The following is a 23,429-nucleotide window of genomic DNA, read 5'->3' as shown; positions in this document are numbered from 1 at the left end:
TAAAATTATTCAAGAAAAAGAACAAAGTACAAGAGGGAATGATGAGCAATCATCCACCCTGAAGAAACAGAACAAACCAATCAAACTATTACAAATCAAATCCCATCCAACCTACCTAAAAAACAAAATGGAAAAAGCACCCAATCAACCCTAAACAAACAATCAATCAAATAGATAACAAAACCCTAATCTACTTCGGATCCCTAATCACTTGAGATGTTATCCCATCCATAAGCACAAAAAAATCATTGACATGTAGATCCAATCCCTTTTAACACTTTGTTGCATACTCCTTATTATCCCCATCCTCTCGATGAGAAATCTGAAAACTTTCTTCATAGTTATTTTCATTTTCTTTGACTTCTTGACAAGACCCAAAGTCCCAAACCAAATAGACCCCCTTTCAATCTTGTGAACACGTTTGAAACTTGAACTATTTTTTGATTCTGCTATCTTTTGAATCTTCTAACTATCGTGGGAGTCTTCTCTGACAATCATCTCTCCTTAGACTTAAGAAGCTATTCTTTTCTAACTCCAAGACTACATTTTTCTCAAGCATCTGATTTGCCTTCTTCACCCCTTCTCACCTTCTATAATTCTCCCCTGACAGGTCCTATCTCTCTTTGACGTTCTCACTTCTTTCAAATTCCCCTTCTTGCAAAATCCTTTCTCCCCAAAAAGAATAGTCATAGGAATTTACTTCCAATTCTATATTTACCAGAGTCTCTAGATCAATAGATTTTTCAATGTCATGGGTTTCATTGATCATTACATCCTCTCCACTTGAGTCCCCATTTTCTTTTGCTTCCTCTCCGTCTGCCTTTTTCTCTTGTAGAGGTTTAGTTTTGTAATTTCTCATTTGTTTATAAGCCTTTGGACCAATAGTCTCAAAGACCTCCTTCATTTTCTTCCCTTCCTTTCCCCAACCCAGCTCTTTCCTCAATCTCCCCAGAACTCTTCGTGTCACTACTTTCACCCTCCGAATCCCCACAATTATTTAGCAACTCAGTTTCCATCACCTTAAGCACCTCCTCCTTATCTTTTCCCACCCCACCCTCTTTTGAAATCTCAATTAGTACACCTTCCACCTCATTCCCTAAAAATTCGTCCAACCTCTTTTTGAGTTAGGGGAGTCCTTCGACAAGACCCCCCCTATCAACTAATGTTATGCATCTTTATTCTTCTTAATATAAAAGATTTTTATTAAAAATAAAGAAAAAATGAGATCCCCCCTTTCTCTTCATCCTCCTCCCCTTCCTCCTCCTAACCCCCCTCCTCTTAAGGAGGCTTACGCCTCTTGCATTTTGAACTACGCCTCACGCCTCTAGGTAGTGGAACGCCTCGCATCACGCCTCCGCGTTTTAAAACATTGTTTCAAATTAGTCTGTTTCTGTGTATTACCCTTAAACTAGACACTTATGAGACTTGTGTGTTTGTGAGAAGCCTGCCCACAAGACTTATGAGACTTGAGTTGCATAATTTACAAGACTGCCCTTAAGTGCGCGTCCACATCAGCAATACACTTAGAAAACATAAACAAGAGCTAAAGGCCCATAAAGAAAAAAGGCCCAATAAGAAAAACATAACAAGAAAGAACTAATAAGTAAGACACTAATGGGCTAGGGCCCATTCGGCCCAGTCTCTCTATAAGTACTAACAGGATTGAAAATGAAAATAGAATAGAGATCTAAAGGTGAAATTAGTGAATGAGAGCAGAAGTTATTTGGTAGATAAATCTGCATGAGGAAAAAGAAGGGGTATGGAGAATGAATAAACGAAAATAGTTTGTCATTTATGTATCTAATCTATTTAGAATGAAGGTCAATGTAATGGCAGAGAAGGTACCATGAAATAATCAAAGATATGAGATAAATAATTCTGCATTAATTGAATCTGATGGGAAGGAAAGCCCGAACCTCAATCCGCATGCAACATTCGTAATTCACCAAGTTCCCAAGGTACTAGCATCGCACGGTCAAGAAAGCTCGAAATAGCAACACTATTGTGAAGATCTGAACCACAGATAAGTAGAAATGGTTATTGATACAGTTTTGTATACGAATCTGGTTGTTAATTGGATTCGACTTCTAGTTCTAGCTATGAGCAAATACAACAAACTCAGCTTTGCAAGTGAAGGAGTTCAAGGAATATCTTTTGAGTTCTAGGAAGACGCGACAAGGATAACGAAATGCTTTCCAAGTTTTCGTAAAAGCAAGAGATTTCCAGGAACCAGATAAGAGGAGAAGAAAGCTGCTTCTGAAATCTGAGTGGAGTTGGATACTTAAGCGGTGAAATTCATGTGTGGCTGACCTGGCAAAATTTTGCATTTGGACACCTTGAACACGAGCTATTTTACGAAAGGGTAAAATGGGTATTTGGAAAATATTTATGCATCAGCTTAACGTGTTCTGTCTAGGTCTATAACGGTAGGGAGGTTTTTGTATTTTTACCCTATAATATATATACCAGTTGGTTTGGTTAACCACTCGGTTCTTCAAAAATACTTAACTGAAACTCGGTTCGGTTTGGTTTTTGATGAGTACCCCTATGGATTGCCAGAACTAATACTGTTAGACTTGCACTGGACCAGACAGATATTTAGACCTTTGAATCAGGAACCAGCAGCCAAAACGGTTTTTGGGTTGTCCAATTTTTAGAAATGTTGATTTGGTCAAACTCATCCAAAGGACATGTCTTAATTGGGGATATAACCTCTAATGTTTACTGCTTTAAGCTTATTGATGTAAAATATCTTTGAAGATAATCTCGAATCATTTTCTATTTTTTCACATTTTCTTGAGTCAAAACTCAAAAGGTCAAATTGTGATCCAGTGACCAAAATGGTTATGTGCTAGTCCAATTCTGAAAATATTGGTCATAACCACTTGATATCCATCCAATCACTAACCAAGGAGCTCTTACTGCTACTAGTTTCTTCAAGAAAGAGATTAAAAGATTATGGGCCTTGAAGATGGCTAAGAACTTGAGCTCTAAATTAGCCTTGCAAATTAGTAATTGCTTATCCTTTTCAAATCCTGAAAACCTCTCCAGTCTCCAATCCCCAGTTGACTTGCATTTCCTGCAATAGAACCTTTCAGAACATAAATTTGTCATGGCTTGAGATCAATTTTTAACTATAACACCTTGGGGAGGAGAGGATCTGGAAATAATAAACCAATCTCTAATAATAGAAATGAGCCAAAATCCATTGACTTATTGAAGGTAGAAGTGAGTTGATCAAACTAATGCATTTCTTTAAAATAGCTGTCTATATTACTTACTTCCAAAGTTGGAATGCATTGAATCCAAATCTCATCAAAGGTATCCCCATGGAAGGACCCAACAATATCAAAATAATCTACAAAATAGTTCTAAATAGGAATTGCAGCATGGAAATTCTTATAGAGAGATGGTTTGCTGAAGTATGCCATTGCCATCATGTGATGATTTAGTATATGATGTTTTGACTGTACATTTGTAGAATAAATACTTAGATTTTTTTTCATATGGTGCCTAAATGATAATCATCATGATTATAATTTTCCAAGAACCTTGGGATGCATAATTGGATCTGATTGTATAGGTCACTTGTTATTTGAGTTGTTGTACTTTAGATTAGTTCCTGAGTTTTAATGTTTTTTGTGATGGTTCCTTTCATTATGAGGCTTGCATTCATCTGTGAGATAATGCGGGATTGTTATGAGGCTTTTGCTCTATATTGCTATCAGTCCTCTAAAATTGATATAAACTTGATTAAAATTAGAGAGAAAAGTAGAGGACAACAGTACAAAGGAAGAAGTTGGAGAAAAGAAGAGGAGGAAGAAGAAGAGTTCGAATAATCTCCTCTTTCCCTTCTCTAATCCTTTTGTTAATCTTTATTCATTAAGCTAATTAGAAGTATGCCCTTAAGTGTGCAGCCAGCTAAGTAGAAACATAAAGTAAGCTTATAAAAAAAGAAATAACAGGCCCATTAACAAATAAATAAATAACACACTACAAGAATAAAAGAATAGATACTATGGCCCATTCAGCCTAGTCACTCTACACTCCCCCTCAAGCTAAGCATAGATGACAATCATGCCCAACTTGCTTATATAGTGTGTCAGCTTCCCTCTTGGAACTCGCTTGGTCAAAACATTAACCAACTGTTCTTCGGAGGCAATAAATGGCAAGCAAACTTCTCTCGAGGAAACTCTTTCCCTTATAAAATGCCTATCAACCTCAATGTGCTTAGTTCTGTCATGTTGAACAGGATTATGTGCAATATTGATAGCTGCCTGGTTGTCACAATAGAGCATCATTGGATTTTTATAGTCAACTCCCAATTCTTCTAAAAGTGATCGCAGCTACAGTAATTCGGACACAACATGTGCCATTGCCCTGTATTCTACTTCAGCAGAGGATCTGGCAACTACAAATTGTTTCTTACTACTCCATGAAACAATGTTCCTTGCCACCAAAGCACAATATCCCGAGGTGAATCTCCTATCATCAATACATCCAGCCCAATTAGCATCATTGTATGTCTCTAGCTTCATGTGTCTGTGTTTGGCAAATAGAATACCTTTCCCTAGAGTACCTTTCAAGTAACACAACATTTTTTGCATAAGCTAAATGTGTATATCTGGGAGAATGCATAAACTGACTAATAACACTCACTACATAGGAAATATCTGGCTGAGTCATGCAGAGATATAATAACTTTCCAAGCAGTCTCTGAAACACTCCCCTATCAGATAAAAGTTCACCATTTGTAGCAGAAAGATTTTGATTGGGATCGATAGGGGTGGAGGTTGGTTTAGCACTAAGTTTACCAGTCTCTACTAGGAGGTCAAGAACATACATACGAAATGAAGATACCACCCATAGATCTAGCAACTTCAATTCCCAAGAAATACCGGAGATCTCCTAAATCCTTGATCTCATATTCAGAGTTAAGAAACATTTTGAGTTTACTGACCTCCTGGGTGTAATTACCCATGACCACAATGTCGTCAACATAAACAATCAGAAAAGTCACCAAAGATTTACTTCTTTTCAAGAATAAGGTATGGTCAGATTGAGTTTGTGTGTAACCAAATGAGACAAGAGCAGACCTGAATCTCTCAAACCAGGCCCAAGGGGACTATTTGAGACCATAAATGGATTTTTGCAATTTACACACTTTCCCTTGCATTTCCTTTTCATACACTCCTAGAGGCAAAGACATATCGACCTCTTCATGTAGATCTCCATTCAAGAAGGCATTTTTAACATCAAACTAGTGGAGAGGCCAATGAAAAGTAGCAGCTAGGGACAACAAAACCCGGATTGAAACTATCTTGGCCATAGGAGCAAAAGTCTCAAGATAGTCAATACCATACATCTAAGTGTAGCCTTTAGCAACCAATCTAGTCTTAAACCTCTCAATAGAGTCATCATAATGATATTTAATGGTAAATACCCATTTACAACCCATTGGTTCATTCTCTTCTAACAAATCCACAATATCCCAAGTATGGTTCTTATGCAAAGCATCCAGTTCAACCATCCTAGCATCCCTCTATTCAAGTTTAGATAGGGCTTCTGGTACAGACTTGGGTATTAAATGGGAAGAAACAGAAGCAAGAAAAGAGTAATAGGTAGGGGATAGAAGGTTATAGGACAGGTGTTTAGAGATACAATGGGTTGTACACTTCCTCTTGCCTTTGCGAAGATAAATAGGAAGATCAAGGTCTGGGAAGGAAGTAGACTGACCTGTTACCTCAATAATGATGGGAGGAGCAAGAGGCTCTTTTCCAGGAGTGGAAACAACTTGCCCATGCCTGAATCTGTGTCTTTTTTACCACCTTTGGAGAACAAGGTGTGAGACAATTATAGGAGGATGAGGTGGAGTAGGAATACTTGAGGTAGTCACAATGGGATAAGAGGACAACTCAACAGATGACTCAAAAGGAACAGGAAGAGGAACTGCTGGAGACATAGCAAAGGGCTCCTTAGATTGCTCCCCTCGTGAGCATTACTAAAGAAAGGAGTAGACTCAACAAATGTGACATCCTGAGAGACAAAGCGGGTGCCATTGACTGTATCAAAACAACAATATCCCTTCTGTGTGGAGGTATATCCTAGAAAAACACACTTACGAGCCTTAGGTTCAAATTTGTGCCTTTGATGGTTGTGAACATGTACATAGCAGGTGCACCCAAAAACACGTAGAGGGAGAGAAGAAATCCTCATCCAGAAAGAGAAGGCTAAAGGGGGTTTTGAAGCCTAGAACCTGGGAAGGCATATGGTTAATTAGAAAGGTAGCAGTAAGGACATCTCCCCAAAATTTAATAGGAATATGAGATGTTGAAAGGAGGGATCTGGTAACCTCAACCACATGACGGTTCTTCCTTTCCGCCACTCCATTCTGTTGGGGAGTGTAGGAACAAGAACTTTGATGAATAACCCCAATAGTTTCAAGGTAGGATGAGAGGTTCTTCTCAAAATACCCCTTAGCATTATCATAACGGAATATTTTGATCCGGGTGCTAAACTGGGTAAGGATAAGTTCATGAAATTTTTCCACAATATTTGATACTTCATCCTGAGATCTCATGAGATAAATCCAATTGTAATGAGAATAATCATCAATAAAATGGATAAAGTACTTGTAACCCCCCATAATAGGCAAATGATGTGACCCCCACACACCAGAGTGCACAATACGAAAAGGAGAAATGGATCTTTTATTGCTTACTGAATAAGCTTGTCTACAATGTTTTGCAAGTCCATAAGACTCACAATGAAGACTCAATAAAGACACTCCCTTAAACATATTTGGAAACAAATGATAAAAGCAGAAAAAGACAAATGACCAAACCGAAAATGACATAACATGACTCTATCAACACACTCTGACAAAACTGACTCCAAGGCTATTCCATGAGGTGGTCCAAAAATCCTATCAAGTGTGTCCAACAAGTATATTCCATTTGCCTCATGACCACTCCGAATCATCTTCTGAGATTTCAGGTCCTGAAAAACACAATGAGTAGGAAAGAAGGTTATGCTACAGTTCATGGATTTATTTAAGTTGCTAATAGATAAAAGATTTGTATTAAGTTTGGGGACATGAAGAACAGGGGATAAAATAAGGGTGTTAGAGGTCTTGATATCCCCCTTGTCAGAGATGGGAGCAAGAGACCCATCAACAAGAGATATTTTCTCTTTACTAGAGAGGAGGTGATATGAACAAAAAATGTTAGACATGCTGGTCATATGGTTTGATGCACCAGAGTCAATGATCCAAAGGATTTTATGATTACCTGAAACAATAGCTTGGTTTGCAGAAGCACGAATACTTGGGTGAGTAAATGCAGATGATGATGATGTGTTGCTTGAAGAGTGGGATGTAGAGACAATGGCTTCCAAGTGATTTAACAACCTTTCATACTTTTCAAAATCTACCTTCATTGTTGCCAATTGTTCCATGGTTGACTTTTCTTCACTCTCCTTATTCCCTCCTTCGAGTACTGTGGCAACATTAGTAATCTTAGGCTTTCTTGTATGACCAATCTTTTTAAAATTGTTGTTATTCTTAAACTTGTTTGGTAGAAGATCTAGATGAAGCTTCCAGCAAGTGTCCTTAGTATGCCTCAGTTTCTTGCAATATTCACATATCATCTCTTTCTTCTCAGTTGGACCCTTCGGCTTTATTCTAGCATGTGCAAAGTGTTTTGTAGGTCGACTTTGTAACTAAAGCTGCCGCCTACTCTCTTCACTACTTATCATAGCATATGCCTGGGCAAGAGTTACCTCATCCTTGGCCAAAATATTATGCTTAATAATGTCAAACTCAGGGTTGAATCTTGTGAGAAACTCAAACACCCTGTTTCGTTTCACCAACTTCCTAAAAGTCTCTGCATCTAGTAGAAATCACTGGTTGCAGCTTTAGATGAATTCCTTGTGAAGAGAAAGAAGAAGAAGATGAAGAGTTTCAGCAGTAGAGAGAAGAGAGGAGAAAAGGAGTAGGATGTCAACCAGAATTGAAATTAGTTTTGGCCGCCAACCCCTCTTTGTATTATATACTCAAATTAAAAAAATAAGAGATTACAAGAATGCCCTTAGTAGGGCGGCTACTTAAGTGGTTGAACAGTCACAACTTAAAAAACATAGACTAATGGGCCTAAAGCCCAATAACTTCGTAACCTGACAACTTAAAAATAAAAGATAAATAATTGGGCCCAATAACTAGAAATCGGCCCAACTCAACACTCCCCCTCAAGTTGGGAGTAAATGTCACACATTCCCAACTTGCATAGGTCATGCTCCAGCTTGTTCCTTGCATCACCTTTTGTGAGAACATCAGCAAGATGCAACTCAGAAGTAATGTATGGGATACAAACTTCCCTAGAAGTCACCCTTTCTTTGATGAAATGTCTATCCACTTCAATGTGCTTGGTTCGGTCATGCTGAATTGGGCTATGGGCAATGTTAATTGGTGCCTGATTATCACAATACAATATCATAGGTTCTTCTGCCTTTACACCAATCTCTCCTAACAAGGAACGGATCCAGAGAAGTTCTGAAACTCCATGTGCCATGGCCCTGTATTCAACTTTTGCACTTGTTCTTGCCACCACTGTTTGTTTCTTACTTTTCCACGAGTCTAGGTTACCCCCAACAAGGGTGCAGACACCTAAAGTAGATTTCCTGTCATCAAGGCATCTTGCCCAATCAACATCTGTATAAGCCTCTAGCTTTAGTTGTCCATGATTAGCAAATAGTATGCCTCTGCTTGGGTGTGCCTTTAGATAAGCAAGAATCTTGTCAATAGCCTCCCAATGCTGGACTCGTGGGGCATGCATGTATTGACTCACCACACTCACTGCATAGGAGATGCCTGGTCTAGTCATACACAAATATAGCAGTCGCCCCACAAGTCTCTGATATTTCCCAATGTCCTTTACCAACTCATCTTTTGATTCATTAATTCTGTGGTTCTGATCAGTAGGAGTACTGACTGCCTTTGTTCCAAACTTCCCTGTTTCTTGTAGAAGATCCAGAACATACTTCCTCTGAGAAATAAAGATTCCATGTTTTGATCTTGCAACTTCAATGCCCAAGAAGTACGTAAGCTCTCCAAGATCCTTAATTTCAAATTCCCTATGTAGATTCTTCTTCAAACTGCCAATCTCACTTAGGTCATTTCCTGTGACAACAATATCATCCACATAAGCACTTAGGATTGACACCAAGGATCCCCTCCGCTTCACAAACAAGGTATGGTCAGATTGAGTCTTAGTGTAGCCGAAGTCATCTCTGCAACTGGTGCAAAGGTCTCTAAGTAATCAATGCCATAGGTCCGTGTGTACCCTTTTGCAACAAGTTTGATCTTATACCTTTCTATACTTCCCTCTGCCTTATATTTGACTGTGTAAACCCATCTGCTTCCAACAGTCTCCTTGCCCTCTAGTAGATCCACAATCTCCCATGTCTGATTCTTAATTTAAGCTTCCATCTTTTCCCCTACATAGCTGTCTTCCACTCATGTTTGGAGATAGCCTCATCCCTTGGGTATAGACACAGAATCAAGAGAGGAAAGGAAGGCACGATAGGAAGGAGAGAGTCTATTGTAGGATAGATGCTGTGAAATATAATGAGCAGTACACTTTCTCTTCCCTTTTCTGAGAACAATAGGAAGGTCCAGGTTATTTGTAATGGGATTAGTAGAATCAATGGAAACCGAAATAGTAGAGGGATCAAGAGGAATACCTGAATCCGTGTCAGCAGAATCTGAAGTCTCCAAGGAACCGACAGGAAGTGATGTGAGTTGTTCTTCTGCAGTGGAATCAACCTCCCTGTGAAGTCTCTATCGTGAGTAACACTGAGAAGCAGGATGCAAACGAGGCGGTAAGGTAAGTGACATAGGAGGATCAAACACAGGAGTGGACACTATTCCCCATGAGAAGGATTCTTCGAGATAAGGATGTGGACTCAAAAAATGTGACATCCATAGTAACATACCGACTCCTAGAGATTAGATCATAGCAGTAGTACCCTTTTTGATTTTCTGCATATGCAAGGAAGACACTTCTTTGCCTTTGGATCAAGCTTCGAGCGGTGAGGACCAAGAATATGTGCAAAGCAAACACACCCAAACACCCAAAGAGGAATATGGAACATCTCCCCCTCAGGAAAAAGGAGACTGAATGGTGTGCTGAATCCAAGTATATGGGAGGGCACCCTATTAATAAAAAAGACTGCAGTGAGAACTGCATCACCCTAAAACCGATCTGGAACAGTAGCTGTGACCGTCATGCTTCTTGCAATCTCAACAATGTGTCTATTCTTCCTCTCTGCAACACCATTCTATTGTGGACTATAGGAACAACTGCTCTGATGGACAACACCATATTCTAACAGATACGAAGCAAGGTGTTTTTCAAAATATTCCCTGGTATTGTTTGATCTGAACACCCTAATTTGTATCCCAAATTGTGTTAGCACCATTTGATGAAATTGCCGAACCAAGGATGGTACCTCATCTTGAGATCTCATTAAGTAAATCCAAGAATATCGAGAAAATTCATCCACAAATAAGAGAAAATATAGATAGCCACCCATAGAAGGAACATGATATGGTCCCCACACATTAGAATGAATAACATCAAAAGGAGATGAACATCTTTTATTACTAGCTTTAAAGGAATGTTTACAATGTTTTCCAAGTTGACAACTTTCACACTCCAGATTGGACAAATTAACAAACTTAAAAAACTTTGGAAATAAGAAACTCAAAGAAGAAAAAGACAAATGGCCCAAACGATTATGCCAAAACATAATCTACTCACAAACCCCGACTCACTATTCCCGTTGACATGATGATCCTGATGATGAGGAAGCACATCCAGGAGGTAGATTCCATTCACTTCACGACCACTCCCAATCGTCCTCTTTGAATTCAGATCCTACAAGACACAATGACTAGGAGAAAAAATTACTGAGAAATTCAGGTTCTTAGTCAAACTACTAACAGATAACAGGTTAGTACTCAATCTGGGAACATGAAGGATAGAGGGAAGGGAAATGGAATCATTAATCTTGACAGACCCCTTCCCAGCAATGGGAACATGAGATCCATCAGCTATGGAGACTCTGTCTCTGCCAGAACAGAGCTGGTAAGAAGAAAAAATAGTGGAACTATGGGTCATGTGCTTTAAGGCTCTAGAATCTATAATCCAAGGAGGTCCCTCCTTACCTGTAGTAGAAACATAATTTGTAGTGGCATGTGAACTACCTGTGTGAGAAAAGAAGTAGAGTGTGCTCCACCAGAACCACCTGTAACTAGCTGTCCACCTATTACTGAATTAGGACTGACTGTATCCCGCTGATTCAGGAACTGCCTATATCTCTCAAGTTTGGCCCTCACTGCAGCAATTGCAATAGACTCCAGAGTAGCTGTAGTAGGAGGGGTTGGTATGTCACCAGTGACTGCCATGTGAACGCGTTTCCCTTCTTGTTTTTAAGCCTATTCGGCACAAGATGAGGAAGCTTCTAGTAGGTATCTCTTGTGTTTTTAGGCTTCTTGCAGTAGTCACAAATCAAATCCTTTTTGTCTTCCTTCCTGATTTCACTGCCACCCCGGTCTCCACCTTGTTTGTTTAGGTTTCACAGTGCTAACCATGGCTGATTGATCAAAACCAGAATTTTTCATCATCACATTTCTCCTGCTCTCTTCCCCTGATACAAAGGCGTATGCCTGGGAGAGAGTAACACTGTCCCTGGAAAGAATATGTTGTCTTGCAATATCATACTCATGATTAAGGCCAATAAGAAATTCAAAAACCCTATACTTCTCTAGGAGCTTTTGGTAGGCAGCTGCATCCTTAGATGTTTCCCAAACAACTGTCTCCAGATGGTCAATCTCTTGCCACAGGGTTTTAAAGGCTGAAAAGTAAACAGCAATAGGTCTATCTCTCTACCTTGTAGCAATAATCTGATTCCTCAACTGATAGGTCCTAGCAACTTCCTCACTTTGTGATGAGTAGGTTTCTGCAACCCCATCCCATATTTCCTTAGCTGTATTTGCCGACAAACAAAAATCAAAGAACTAGAATTTTAGTCTTGAATTCACTTTTGTATTGCTCCATTGATCAAACAAAAATCAAAGAACTAGAATTTTAGTCTTTATAAACTTGAAGTCAAAACAGTACCTAGATGCTTGAAAACTGAACCGCCTTCTTTTAGAATTCAAAAGACACCTCCCAAGCATTGAGCACCACACCAAAAGCTTCTTCTTTATCTGTAACTTCCAAACTTTCTAATCAGCTAGGGTTTTGGGCAGAAAAAATACTGCCTCACTTCTTGGCAGTTTTTGGCTAGACTTCAGTTCTTTAAACCCTCTACCAACTAGGCAAAAGATCCTCTGAACTATAGAGAACCTTTCTCTCCATACACGCTCTTAACCGAAGGGTGTATGGGAAAAGAGAAAAAGGAAAAATAAGGAAGAAAGACACTTACTCTAATACCAAGAAGTGAATCAGTCCTCTAAAATTGATATAAACTTGATTAAAATTAGAGAGAAAAGTAGAGGACAGCAGTACAAAAGAAAAAGTTGGAGAAAAGAAGAGGAAGAAGAAGAGTTTGAATAATCTCCTCTCTCCCTTCTCTAATCCTTTTGTTAATCTTCATTCATTAAGCTAATTACAAGTATGCCCCTAAGTGGGCGGCTAGATAAGCAGAAACTTAAAGTGAGCTTATAAAAAAGAAATAACAGGCCCATTAACAAACAAATAAATAACACACTACAAGAATAAAAGAATAGATACTAGGGCCCATTCGGCCTAGTCTCTCTATACTGAAGTATGCCATTGCCATCATGTGATGGTTTAGTATATATGATGTTTTGACTGTACATTTGTAGAATAAATACTTAGGTTTTTTTCTTATGGTGCATAATTGGATTATAATCATGATAATCATCATGATTATAATTTTCCAAGAACCTTGGGATGCATAATTGGATATGATTGTATAGGTCATTCGTTATTTGAGTTGTTGTACTTTAGATTAGTTCCTGAGTTTTAATGCTTTTTGTTTTTTTTCCTTGTGATAGTTCCTTTCATTATTAAATTCAAATGTTGCATTTGTCTGTGAGATAATGCGAGACTGTTATGAGGCTTTTGCTCTGTATTGCTTTGAGAGGTATCTGATAGCTTGCTTAGGTATGTTTTACTTTACTTTCCATTTAAGAATGATGATTTTTATATTTTCTACTTTGGATACATATATAAATATTGAATTCTGCTCTGATCAATGTTACCCTACACATGCATCTGTAAATATCCTTTTTGTTTATAACTACACATTTCCCTTTGAAGAAAGGGTATAGGAAATAAGTAGATGAATAAGGGATCAGAACAAGAGAAGATCATAGTGGTCTATGCAATACGCAAAAACTAAAAAAAAACTCCTTTTTATGTTAATCAATGTTTTAAAAGCGCGAAGGTGTGATGTGAGGCGTTCCACTACCTAGAGGCATGAGGCACAATTCAGAATGCAAGAGGCGTAAGCCTCCCGAACACAAGGAGGCGTTAGCCTCCTTAAGAGGAGGGGGGGTTAGGAGGAGGAAGGGGGATCTCGTTTTTCTTTATTTTTAATAAAAATCTTTTATTATTAAGAAGAATAAAGATACATAACATTAGTTGAAAGGGGGGTCTTGGTGCTGAGAGATTTAGTCGACAAATGAATAGAGGACATAACGAGGAGGATTGGATCTGGGTGGTGACAAAGTACAAGAATGGCAGGAAAATAAGCGTTGGGGAAGGAAGCAGGGATAAGGCGACGAAGGGAGGCTCGAAGAAGAAAGAAAAAGAACCAAACTTTAGGAGGAGATTGTGGTCGAGGCCATTTAGAAGGACAGGACCCCACAGAGGAGGTTGACAACACAAAGGAGGATATCTCAGGTGTCAACTGTAGGATGATGGCTGTGGTAAGGAAGCCTATTGTGTGTGATGTGGGTAACCCCTTTGAGAGACCTGGTGGTGAACCAGCTCATAGAAATCCGGCAACTGTATCAGTGGAGATAGAGTCAAAAGAAACCGAAAGAAAAGAGGAAACTTTAGGAGAAATAACAACTATTACTACCTCAAGGTCTACCCTCAGAACCAAAGAGGTAAGTCCCTACAGCTCTTCGGAAGTCTCCCCATTAGAAGGATCGAGTGGAAGGGATGGGGTAGAGGAGCTAAGGCAAGAAGATAATGACAAAGAAAAAGAAAAATAAAAAAGGTAAGTGGAGGGAGGAAGAGGGAGGAGGTGAATTGAGAAAGAAGGTATATCTTAGAAGGAAAAGACAGTCGGGGCAGTTCACACTGGGTAGGGGAAGAGAAGGAAGCGGAAGGGAGAGAAGAGGAAGAGGCAGGGAAAAGGTCAATGAAGGAAGGAAAGGAAATGGATGAAGAAGAGAATAAAGAAGGTGAGGAAGGTACATAATTAATACAAAGCAGGGAAGTGGATATCAACAAACTGGTTGAGAGGGGGGGTTAAGATAGGAAAATCCCTTGGCCTAGTCTTCCGGGGAGGGGAGGGATTTGTGAATCTAGCTTTCGAGAAATTTGAAAGAGGAAAAGAGGAAAAAAAAGAAGGCAGGAGAGTTTAGTTAAAAATAAGGGGTGGGACAAGGAAGGATGAGAGGAGGAGAGTCTGGATGAGATTGAGTTAGTCTGAAAGCTAAAGAGGTAGAGTAGGAGGGGGAGGGGGATGAAGGTCCTCAGTTGGAATGTAAGAGGTATAAAGGAAGGGAGGGGAAGGGATTTGGTTTGAACTTGATTAGGAACCACAAGCTAGATGCGGTCATGGCTCAAGAAACAAAGTTGGAGAGAAGAGGGAGAAGATTGGGTGGCACTCAAAACGTTGGGTCTTTTAGGATGAGCAGTTTTGGATTCTGGGGGTGTTTAAAAAGGTGGGGGAGGAGGCTGGAACATATCTGATCTCAGTTTGCTTAGAAGAAGTAAACTGAGATTGGAGGTGGGGTGAGAATAGGTCAAAGAGCAGTGATCATCTGGTAGTAGCAGTGGGTAAACTTAGAATAGAATTGATCTGTAAAAGAACTTTTGGAGTACACTAGATTTGCACCCTTGTAACAAGGAGTATTATTTTTAGTTTGAGATTATTTGGAATTGGGTTGGAGTGTTAACTTGACAACCAATTGTCATGCATTTGACCTCTTTTTTCAGTTTTAATGAATTTTTCTTTTATCCTTGAAAAAAGTACATGAAGAGGAAAGGTTCTAAATCCAAAAGTCCAATTTTGAGAAATCAAGGAAACCCCCTTGTAGGATTTGAAGTAGTTAGTGTTTTCAACCCGTCGTTGACTTGGCTGTTTGAACCATCACCTGGCAAGGATTCCTGGTTTGATTCAATCAAAACCCATTAGGCGGTTAAAACTGTTAACTTGGTCAAGAACTGTTCGACTCAGCCAGTTCAACCGTTGACCTATTCAACCCGGTCACCAAGTCACGCGTTGCACACTCAATGCATGCAAACTTTCAAAGGCCATAACTTTGCACTTTGATGTCCCGATTAGGGTGATTTTTTTTTTATTTTGGTTAACTTTTTGAAGTCTATGAATTCCAAGGAGTTGTAGGCACCTTGCTCTGCTATTTTTGCGAAAAAAAAAACCCTTTTTTGGCCTCAAATTGCAAAACATATCTTTGAAACATAGTTATACATTATTTATTAATAAAATATATATTTATTCACACACACACACGCGCGCACACACACACACACACACACATATATATACCTTAAATACATGTGGGACGGTTTGACCCGTTCGATGGTCAAACTGGTGACCCATGACCTGGAGGAAAAAGCGGTTTGGCCTTTGGGTTGGTTTTTAAAATATTGGAAGTAGTGCCAAGACATTGTCCAGTTCCGCCCCTCCTAAAGCCCAAGTCCCAATCTACCTTAGAACCCACTCTATAATGGATAAGAAATATAAACATTGGCTCATCTTTAAAACTTGAGATTGAAAAAAGAGAAGGGAATTGTTCTTCTAAAAGCAAATTCCCTACCAAACATGTTCCCATAACTTTACCAAATTCCAAGAGCAAAGATTATACCTTACAAAAGGTAGGGCGGCATGTATGAATTTGTAAGGAGAAGCACTAGTAACTCGAGCCAACACTCTTGCTGCACAGCTCTCAGAAGCCCATGAATGCTCAAAATCACCTTAGCCCATAACAAGGTTCAAAGTATTACCTATATCTGCCGATACATATCATATCAGAAGCTTCCCGATATGCCCCTACAGAGGGTGTATCGGGGTTTCGACCGGTTCAGGGGGTGGACGGACCTTAAACCGGCCCCTCTGAACTAGATTTGAAAAAAAAAACTAAAAAAAAGCTATCGAAACTGCGGTGTATCAGGCATCTCGATATTTTGAACCTTGGCCCATAATTTATCCTTATCCATCGGTAGTCTCCATAGCCATTTCCCTAACAATGCCAAAGTTCTCTTCTAAATATTACCAATTCCTAACTGACCAAAACTCCTACTTCTACTAATAACCTCCTAGCTAACCATAAGGTCCCTTCATTCCTCCCTTGGCTCCCGCAAAAAATTTCTCATTAGTTTCTCTAGAGTTTTGCAAACCCCTGTTGAGATTTTCAACGTTGATAAGAAATAAACAAGCAGGTTAGCCAGAGTTGATTTTGTCGAAGTGATCCTGCTTCCCCAATGAAAGGTAATTCCTCTTCCAAGAAGCTAATCTTTAGTATATCTATCAACCATAGGGTTCCAAAAAATTCCATTCCTCATGTTATCTCCTAAAGGAAGACCGAAATAACTCATTGGCCACTGAGAAACTACACACCCAAAATAGTTGTACAATCCGAAACCACACGCTCAACCATGTTTATCCCCCTGCACAACTCAAAGTTAATTTTTAAATAATAGGTACTCTATCTCTTCCCACTCTCCAACCTCTAACCAGTTCTCTTGAATCTGCCCTAATGATTAACTTCCCCTAGGACATCAACAACTAAGGTAAATAGAAAGGAGGGAGAGGGTCTCCCTGTCTAATTCCTTTGATAGCTGGAAAATGATCCATTATAGTCTCATTCACCAAAATAGAATAGTGGCAAGTTCTAATACACCCTAGAGTCCACTTACACCATTCATCTCCAAACCCAAAATCTCATTACTTCAACTAAGAAGGAGCTCAACTCCTTCACACTCTCATTAGCAATTAAAATCTGATAAATAATTTGCCTATTTTTAACAAACTCCCCTTGATTTGGTGAGATAATGAAAGGAAACACAGATCTGATCCTTTGAGAGAACCTTAGCAATTATTTTTTAAAGGCTGTTAAACAAGCTAATGGGTCTAAAATCTCTTGGGTGACTTGCATTCAGTTTTTTAGGTACCAAAGCAATGAAAGTAGAAATCAGCCCTGGATTTACCACTCCTCTCTCAAAGAAATCATTGCATGCCCTTAGGATGTCTTCCTTTAAAAGTTCTAAGTAATCTTGATAAAATCCATTGTAAACCTGTCCAGATCTGGTGCTTTAGTGCTATCCATTGAAAAACCACTTCCTTTATTTCCTCCAATTCAAAGCTCCTTTCTAGCCAATCTTTGTGATCTCCCACTAAACTTGGCCAATTCAACCCTTTTAATCTTACTCTTTCTTGCAGGGGTTTTCTAAAAATAGATTTGAAATTTTCCACAAAAGCTCCAGCTATCTCAATTTATTGGGTAATTGTTACACCCTCCAACTCTATCTTAAAAATAAAATTCTTCTTTCTCCTACCATTTGTTAGAGCATGAAAGAATTCCGTGTTCCTATCCCTGTCCTTTACCCATTTGTGTCTAGACTTTTGTTTCCAACTCTTCTTTGAAGAGGATATCCTTCAGTTGCTCCTTTAATACCTATCTCTCCTCTCCTCCTTATCTCTCTCTCCGAAATTACCTTCAGCTTCTTTAGCATCTAGAGCCTCAATTTGATTGATTATCTCTAGCTTTCAACTCTTCTAGCTTGTGATCAAACTTCATGCCCTCCCATTTAACCCTTGGATTACTCTCTTTCCACCAATTCGTAATTTTCTCTTTGAACCGTGGGTGACATAACTACATGCTTTCAAATATAAATGGTGTTGGACCCCTGCCCCTTAAATCATCTGTAGTCAGGGAAATTGGCAAATGATCGAAAATTATTTTAGGAAAGGTCCTCGAGACCAAACTTTTATGCGGCTCTATGGAAATGAAGTGTTTGAAGAAAGTGCTACTGTGTTATGGTCCTAAAGGTTAAATGGCTTGTTTTGTCATGCTCCATTAATTCTAGGGCTTCTGATGTGTTGGTCAGGTACACAACATTTGATATCAAAGTCTACCTGTCTTGTTCAAATCATGGAAAGGGCTTCTTGGGAGAAGGGCTTCCTAGAGAAAAGTGAAAGTCATTTCAGAGGGCTACCTGAAGTACAGTAAAAAGCCATCATGAAAAGGGTTATGTCGAGCAGCATAAGGGCTGCCAAAGGGAAAGGTCTACCTTCTGGATGAATGAAATATACTGTGGAAAAGGCTACCTACTACTAGAGTGAGAGCTGTTGGGGGATAGGTTACCTTTTTCTGGTGAGAGAACTCCCTAGAGAAAGAGCTATCAAGATGTCTAGTGCAGAGCATGGTGGTATGGTATAGTCATAATGGTTAAATGTCCTGATTTGTTGCCTTCTGTAAGTTCTAGGGCTTTTGGTCTATTGGTCAGGTATGGACTATGTCACATAATGCTACATTTATTAGTCTAATTTTAGAGGGGGATGGGATAATGGAGTTGAAGGATTTTCATCCCATTATTCTTATATCTATTTCTCATAAAATTATTGCTAAAATTCTACCAAAAATGTATAAGTCGTTGCTTCATGAGGTAGCTGGCCCGACTAAAATGGCATTTATGGAGGAAAGACACATTTTAGATGGGGAATAGGTGAATGTGTTTACTCAAGATATGAAGTGGAGAGCTTGGTTTAGTTTGCAAAGCTAATCTCAGAAAAGCATATGACCACAAAGTGGTTTCTAGAACAGGTTATTAGATTAACGGGGCTTAGTGAAAAATGGGGTGCTTACATATTGTTGGTGTCATTTTCTATTCTTGCAAACGGGCCATCAGTAGAATTTTTTCAAGTATCTAGATGAATTACAACAAGGAGATGATTTTTTTTTTTGATAATTGAAGGGGAATTTTATTATCAAAGGAAGAGGACTCACAAATACCCCACAGAGAGGCACGAGGTGCAACCTCCCTTGAAAGTGTAAAAAACCATAGAGCACTAGAGATAAAATATTACAAGGTAGCCCAATACAAATGTTCCTTCAAATCCCTTGTTTAGCAAGATAATCAGCAATAGCATTTGCTGACCTACTCACCCAATGTAAGCTAACATTCACATTCCATGTAAACCAGCTGGCCTTCTTTTGGAGATCCTTGTAGCACCAAATGACTGAGTTTGGGTCTGTTAACCAACTCACAACAACCATTGCGTCTCCTTCAATTTGAAGATTCTCGACACCAAGTTGATTTGCAATCCGAATACCTTGTAAAGCACTAAAGCTGCTAACAACTTAGCCCTATTTGAGTCTCCTATTCCCTTTGGGCCCGAGTACAAGGCTAAGATTTTGCTATCCTTATCTCTCAAAACCCCTCCTATACCTATGGGGTTGGGATTGCCTTGACTACCATCAAAATTCAGCTTTATACAACCTTCTGGTGGCAGGGTCCACACCTTGTCGCCATTACCTTTTGTCCTTGTGGTTGAGGTTTTGATTAAATTGTTGTTTAAGGGGGTCAAATTTGGCCTGGTTAGAAGCTTTCAAGGGCCAATTATTTCTGACTTTCAGTATGTGTGCAACTCTTGTTTTCTCAGAGGCTTCATTCTGCCTTAGCAGCATTGCTTCTTGTAGAAGCTTTGAAATGAATGTGGCAATATAAGTCATGATGTGTTGCCATGTTGGGGTGTGCAGTAGCTCTTGGATGCCAGTTTGGGGAACTTCCATTTACTTATTTAGGACTTCTAGTTGGGGCAAAAGATTTTGCAGCATTTATGTAGCAGATGGTTGTGGTAGAATCACTTTGATCAAGAATGTGCTCGCTAATTTTCTTATTTATTATTTCTCTCTCAAGACTCTAGCGTGAATGGCTATTTGGATTGGGGAAATCGGAAGTCTGCTACTTGTGTGTTAGTATCATTGACTCTTTAGCATGTCAGAACTTGAAAAGATATATCCTTCACCATAGATTAAAGATTGTGGAAATATGGAAGGAATTTAGAAATGGTTGCTTTACAGTAAGATCTTACTACAATTGAAGAGATCAATATGCTACTTAAAAAATACTTCTGTATTATTCTTTTTCTACTGTAGTAAAATTTGTTTCTTAAAGGCTTTTAAAGTGAGAATTGTAGGGTGACAGAGGAGTGTTGGCACTCATTTGTTTTGCTCTTTTTGTTTTAAAAGACTTCAGGGTAGCCTTTGCTTCACGACTCATCGTTTTATGGATCAGTTACTTGACAACCTCTAATTGCCTTTTTATCTTTGCTGATTTGTTCAATATAGAGGTATGGTATAAATCTCAGACACATAATTTAGGACATTTTCTTCTTATGCGTCATACAAATTTTACCTTTTATTCCTTAAGAATAAATAGATCATTAAACAAAGTAAGAAGTGGCCCAATTTAGCAAATCTGATCAATGGATTAGTGCAACAAATTGATCAGACTGTGGGTTAGGCAGCATGGAAGATGATAGACTTGCATGGCCATAATGCATGGATGGACATATCCATATACATGCATGCTTATTAGGGGTGTTCAAATTCGGTTGATAAACCAAAAACCGAATAAGCTAGTTTGGTTTGGTTTTTGTTTTTTTTTTTTTAAGTTGGTCATCAGTTTCAGTTCTGTTTGGCTGAGATATTCAATCAAACCAAACCAAAAGCCAAATTAATGCTTTTATTTAATTAAGTATATTAAATATTTTATGTTCTATTCAATACTTTATACTAATTAATTATTATCTTTTCCAATGACCATTTTGGCAATTCCCAATTGGTCTTTGGGCCCATTCTAACTTTTAATCAATAATAGTTAATTAAAACATAGATTAATTATTAATTGTTCATTAATCATTAATTGTTTGTGAATAATGGCCAATTCGGAAATTCCCCATTGACGTAGGGCTTTGGGTCTATTCTAACTTTTAACTAATAATAGTTAAATAAAACCTAGACTAATTATTAATTTTTCATTAATCATTAATTATTTGTGAATAATGGCCAATTTGGAATTTCCCCATTGGCATAGGACTTTGGACCTATTCTAACTTTTAATTAATAATAGATAATTAATTAAAACCATTGGGTTTTGGGGCCATTTTAACTTTTAATTAATAACACTTAGTAATTATTGATTATTCATTGGTTGTTGAATGTTTATCATTTATGTGGAATCAGGGCCCAACCAAACCGAAAACCAGACCAAACCAAACTGAATTCGGTTAGGGGTCGGTTTGGTTGGAGAAAATGGTCAAACCGAATAGTTGGTTAGATCCTCGGTTCTAACCGAACCGAACTGACAGATTGTACACCCCTAATGTTTATGATGTTGGAGACAAGGATACCTTTACTGTCAAAGAAAAACGTAAGCTGAAAAGGGATTTACTTCCATTATATTATTGCTGATGACAAGGGCTCATTACATGGTGTAATGGTAAAATCTCAGACTGTCAAGTGTGAGAATGCAGGTTTGAGTCTATGGTTAGGACCATTTCTAGTTCACCACCCAAGACCCCACATAGCTATGGCCACATTGGGTAACAGCCTTTTATATTATTGCTGACAGTGCCACATGTGATTCCTGTTTTATTTCATTGGCTTCCTTTTTACTTGTTAAGAGAAGTATTACTTCTTGAATTTGCTAAAGTTCCATTTTATTGTCAATGCATGTTTATTGTTTGGACACATCATGGGAGTTTTCCTAATTTCTTTTGATTGAATGTTTTTGCTTAAAGGTGGTGAGGAAAATACAATTATCTTCATGGAAACTCAGAGTCAAATCACTTTCACTTCACCTCTTCTGGAAGATGCATATTTTGATGGGGTTGTGGAACATCCATTCCCACTGAATTACTTGTTAAGGCACTGGTATCTTGGTCCTGATTTCTACCATGCAGTAAAAATTGGCATTGTCCAATATGTATGTTCTATTTTGTCTTATAATTTTCCTTGAGTTTACTCTTTTTGGTTGGCTTGAACTTTATTACCAGTTTACTAAAAGATATTTGTCTATCAGATGATATTGAAAATGATCTGTGCACTGCTAGCAATAATTTTCGAATTCTTTGGGGTTTATGGAGAAGGGAAATTTGACTGGAGATATGGGTAATTATCCTCTCCTCCATTTCTGTTATTATTTTGTCAAAAGGAAATGTTACATCTTCTAAAACAATCTTGCATATTTCAATCTTGCATCCCCACTTTTTTCCTTACTGATTAGTTAACTACAAGTCTACAAGTATATTTATTTCTTGTGCATAGAATAGTTATGTCTAGCTACAACATACAAAAAAATTTGATCCAAGAAATCACCTTTTTTGTTATGTTTCAATGGTTCTGTATTTTGTTTGCAGCTATCCATATCTGGCTGTTGTTCTAAATTTCAGTCAGACATGGGCTTTGTATTGCCTTGTACAGTTCTACACTGTCACTAAAGATAAGCTAGAACCGATAAAACCTCTGGCTAAGTTTCTGGTGTTCAAGTCAATTGTATTTCTAACATGGTGGCAAGGTGTTGCTGTTGCATTGCTCTTCTCAATGGGAGTTTTGAGAGGGTCTCTGGCTAAAGAGTTGAAAACACGTATTCAGGACTATATCATCTGCATCGAGGTGTGCAATTGACCTTTTTTCTCCTGTCCTCCTGTCTCACTCCCCTCCTTTTATTCATTACATGCCTCTCATTTCCATGCCCATGTCAGTATTATTTGTGACTAGTGTTTCTGTAATCAATTTAAGGAGATTCATTATCTTCTTGCTAGCTGATATTGTTGGTTTTCTTTTGTTCTGTGTAAAATTGTCTCAGTAGAATCTGTTGAAACTTAAGGTTATGTTTGGTTGTTGAGAAAGTGGGAGGTAAATGAGAAAAAACATTAATTTTTCTTAAAAAAATCCTAAAGAAAGTTTTTTTTTTCTTTTGATTTAGGAAAGTGGATGGAGTGGCACCTATAACAAGATTTTCTTGATTCTAATGTTTTCTTTTAAAAAAACCTTTGTTTTTTGACAATTAAATGCCTCTAAGAAAATAAATGGTTTCTTTGAGATAGAGAGTAGTAGGGTGCCTTCAGAGTGATCCATAGGGTGAGATCTCTGAAGCTTTTTGAGAACATTCCTGCGGGTGACTTTTTGAGAAATTGGA

The 23,429-nt window shown here is 38.4% G+C and overlaps 1 protein-coding gene across 4 annotated transcripts in view; it reads left to right on the top strand.

Annotated features, from left to right (window-relative positions):
- LOC104589253 (organic solute transporter ostalpha protein (DUF300)) overlaps positions 1-23,429 on the top strand; it is a 53,042-nt gene that overhangs the window by 26,525 nt on the left and 3,088 nt on the right. For all 4 annotated transcript variants that reach the window (XM_088887479.1, XM_010247507.3, XM_010247506.3 and 1 more), the window contains 4 exons: positions 13,082-13,190; positions 22,030-22,214; positions 22,311-22,399; positions 22,648-22,903. In XM_088887479.1, coding sequence (XP_088743605.1) covers positions 13,082-13,190; positions 22,030-22,214; positions 22,311-22,399; positions 22,648-22,903 — 639 coding nt within the window. The remainder of the gene's footprint in view (positions 1-13,081; positions 13,191-22,029; positions 22,215-22,310; positions 22,400-22,647; positions 22,904-23,429) is intronic.

Source organism: Nelumbo nucifera, chromosome 5 (genome assembly GCF_055504915.1).
Source record: "Nelumbo nucifera cultivar China Antique chromosome 5, China Antique-T2T, whole genome shotgun sequence".
Classification (NCBI taxonomy): domain Eukaryota; kingdom Viridiplantae; phylum Streptophyta; class Magnoliopsida; order Proteales; family Nelumbonaceae; genus Nelumbo; species Nelumbo nucifera.
Note: the sequence above shows the minus strand (reverse complement) of the source record. Positions and strands in the feature narration are given on the sequence as shown.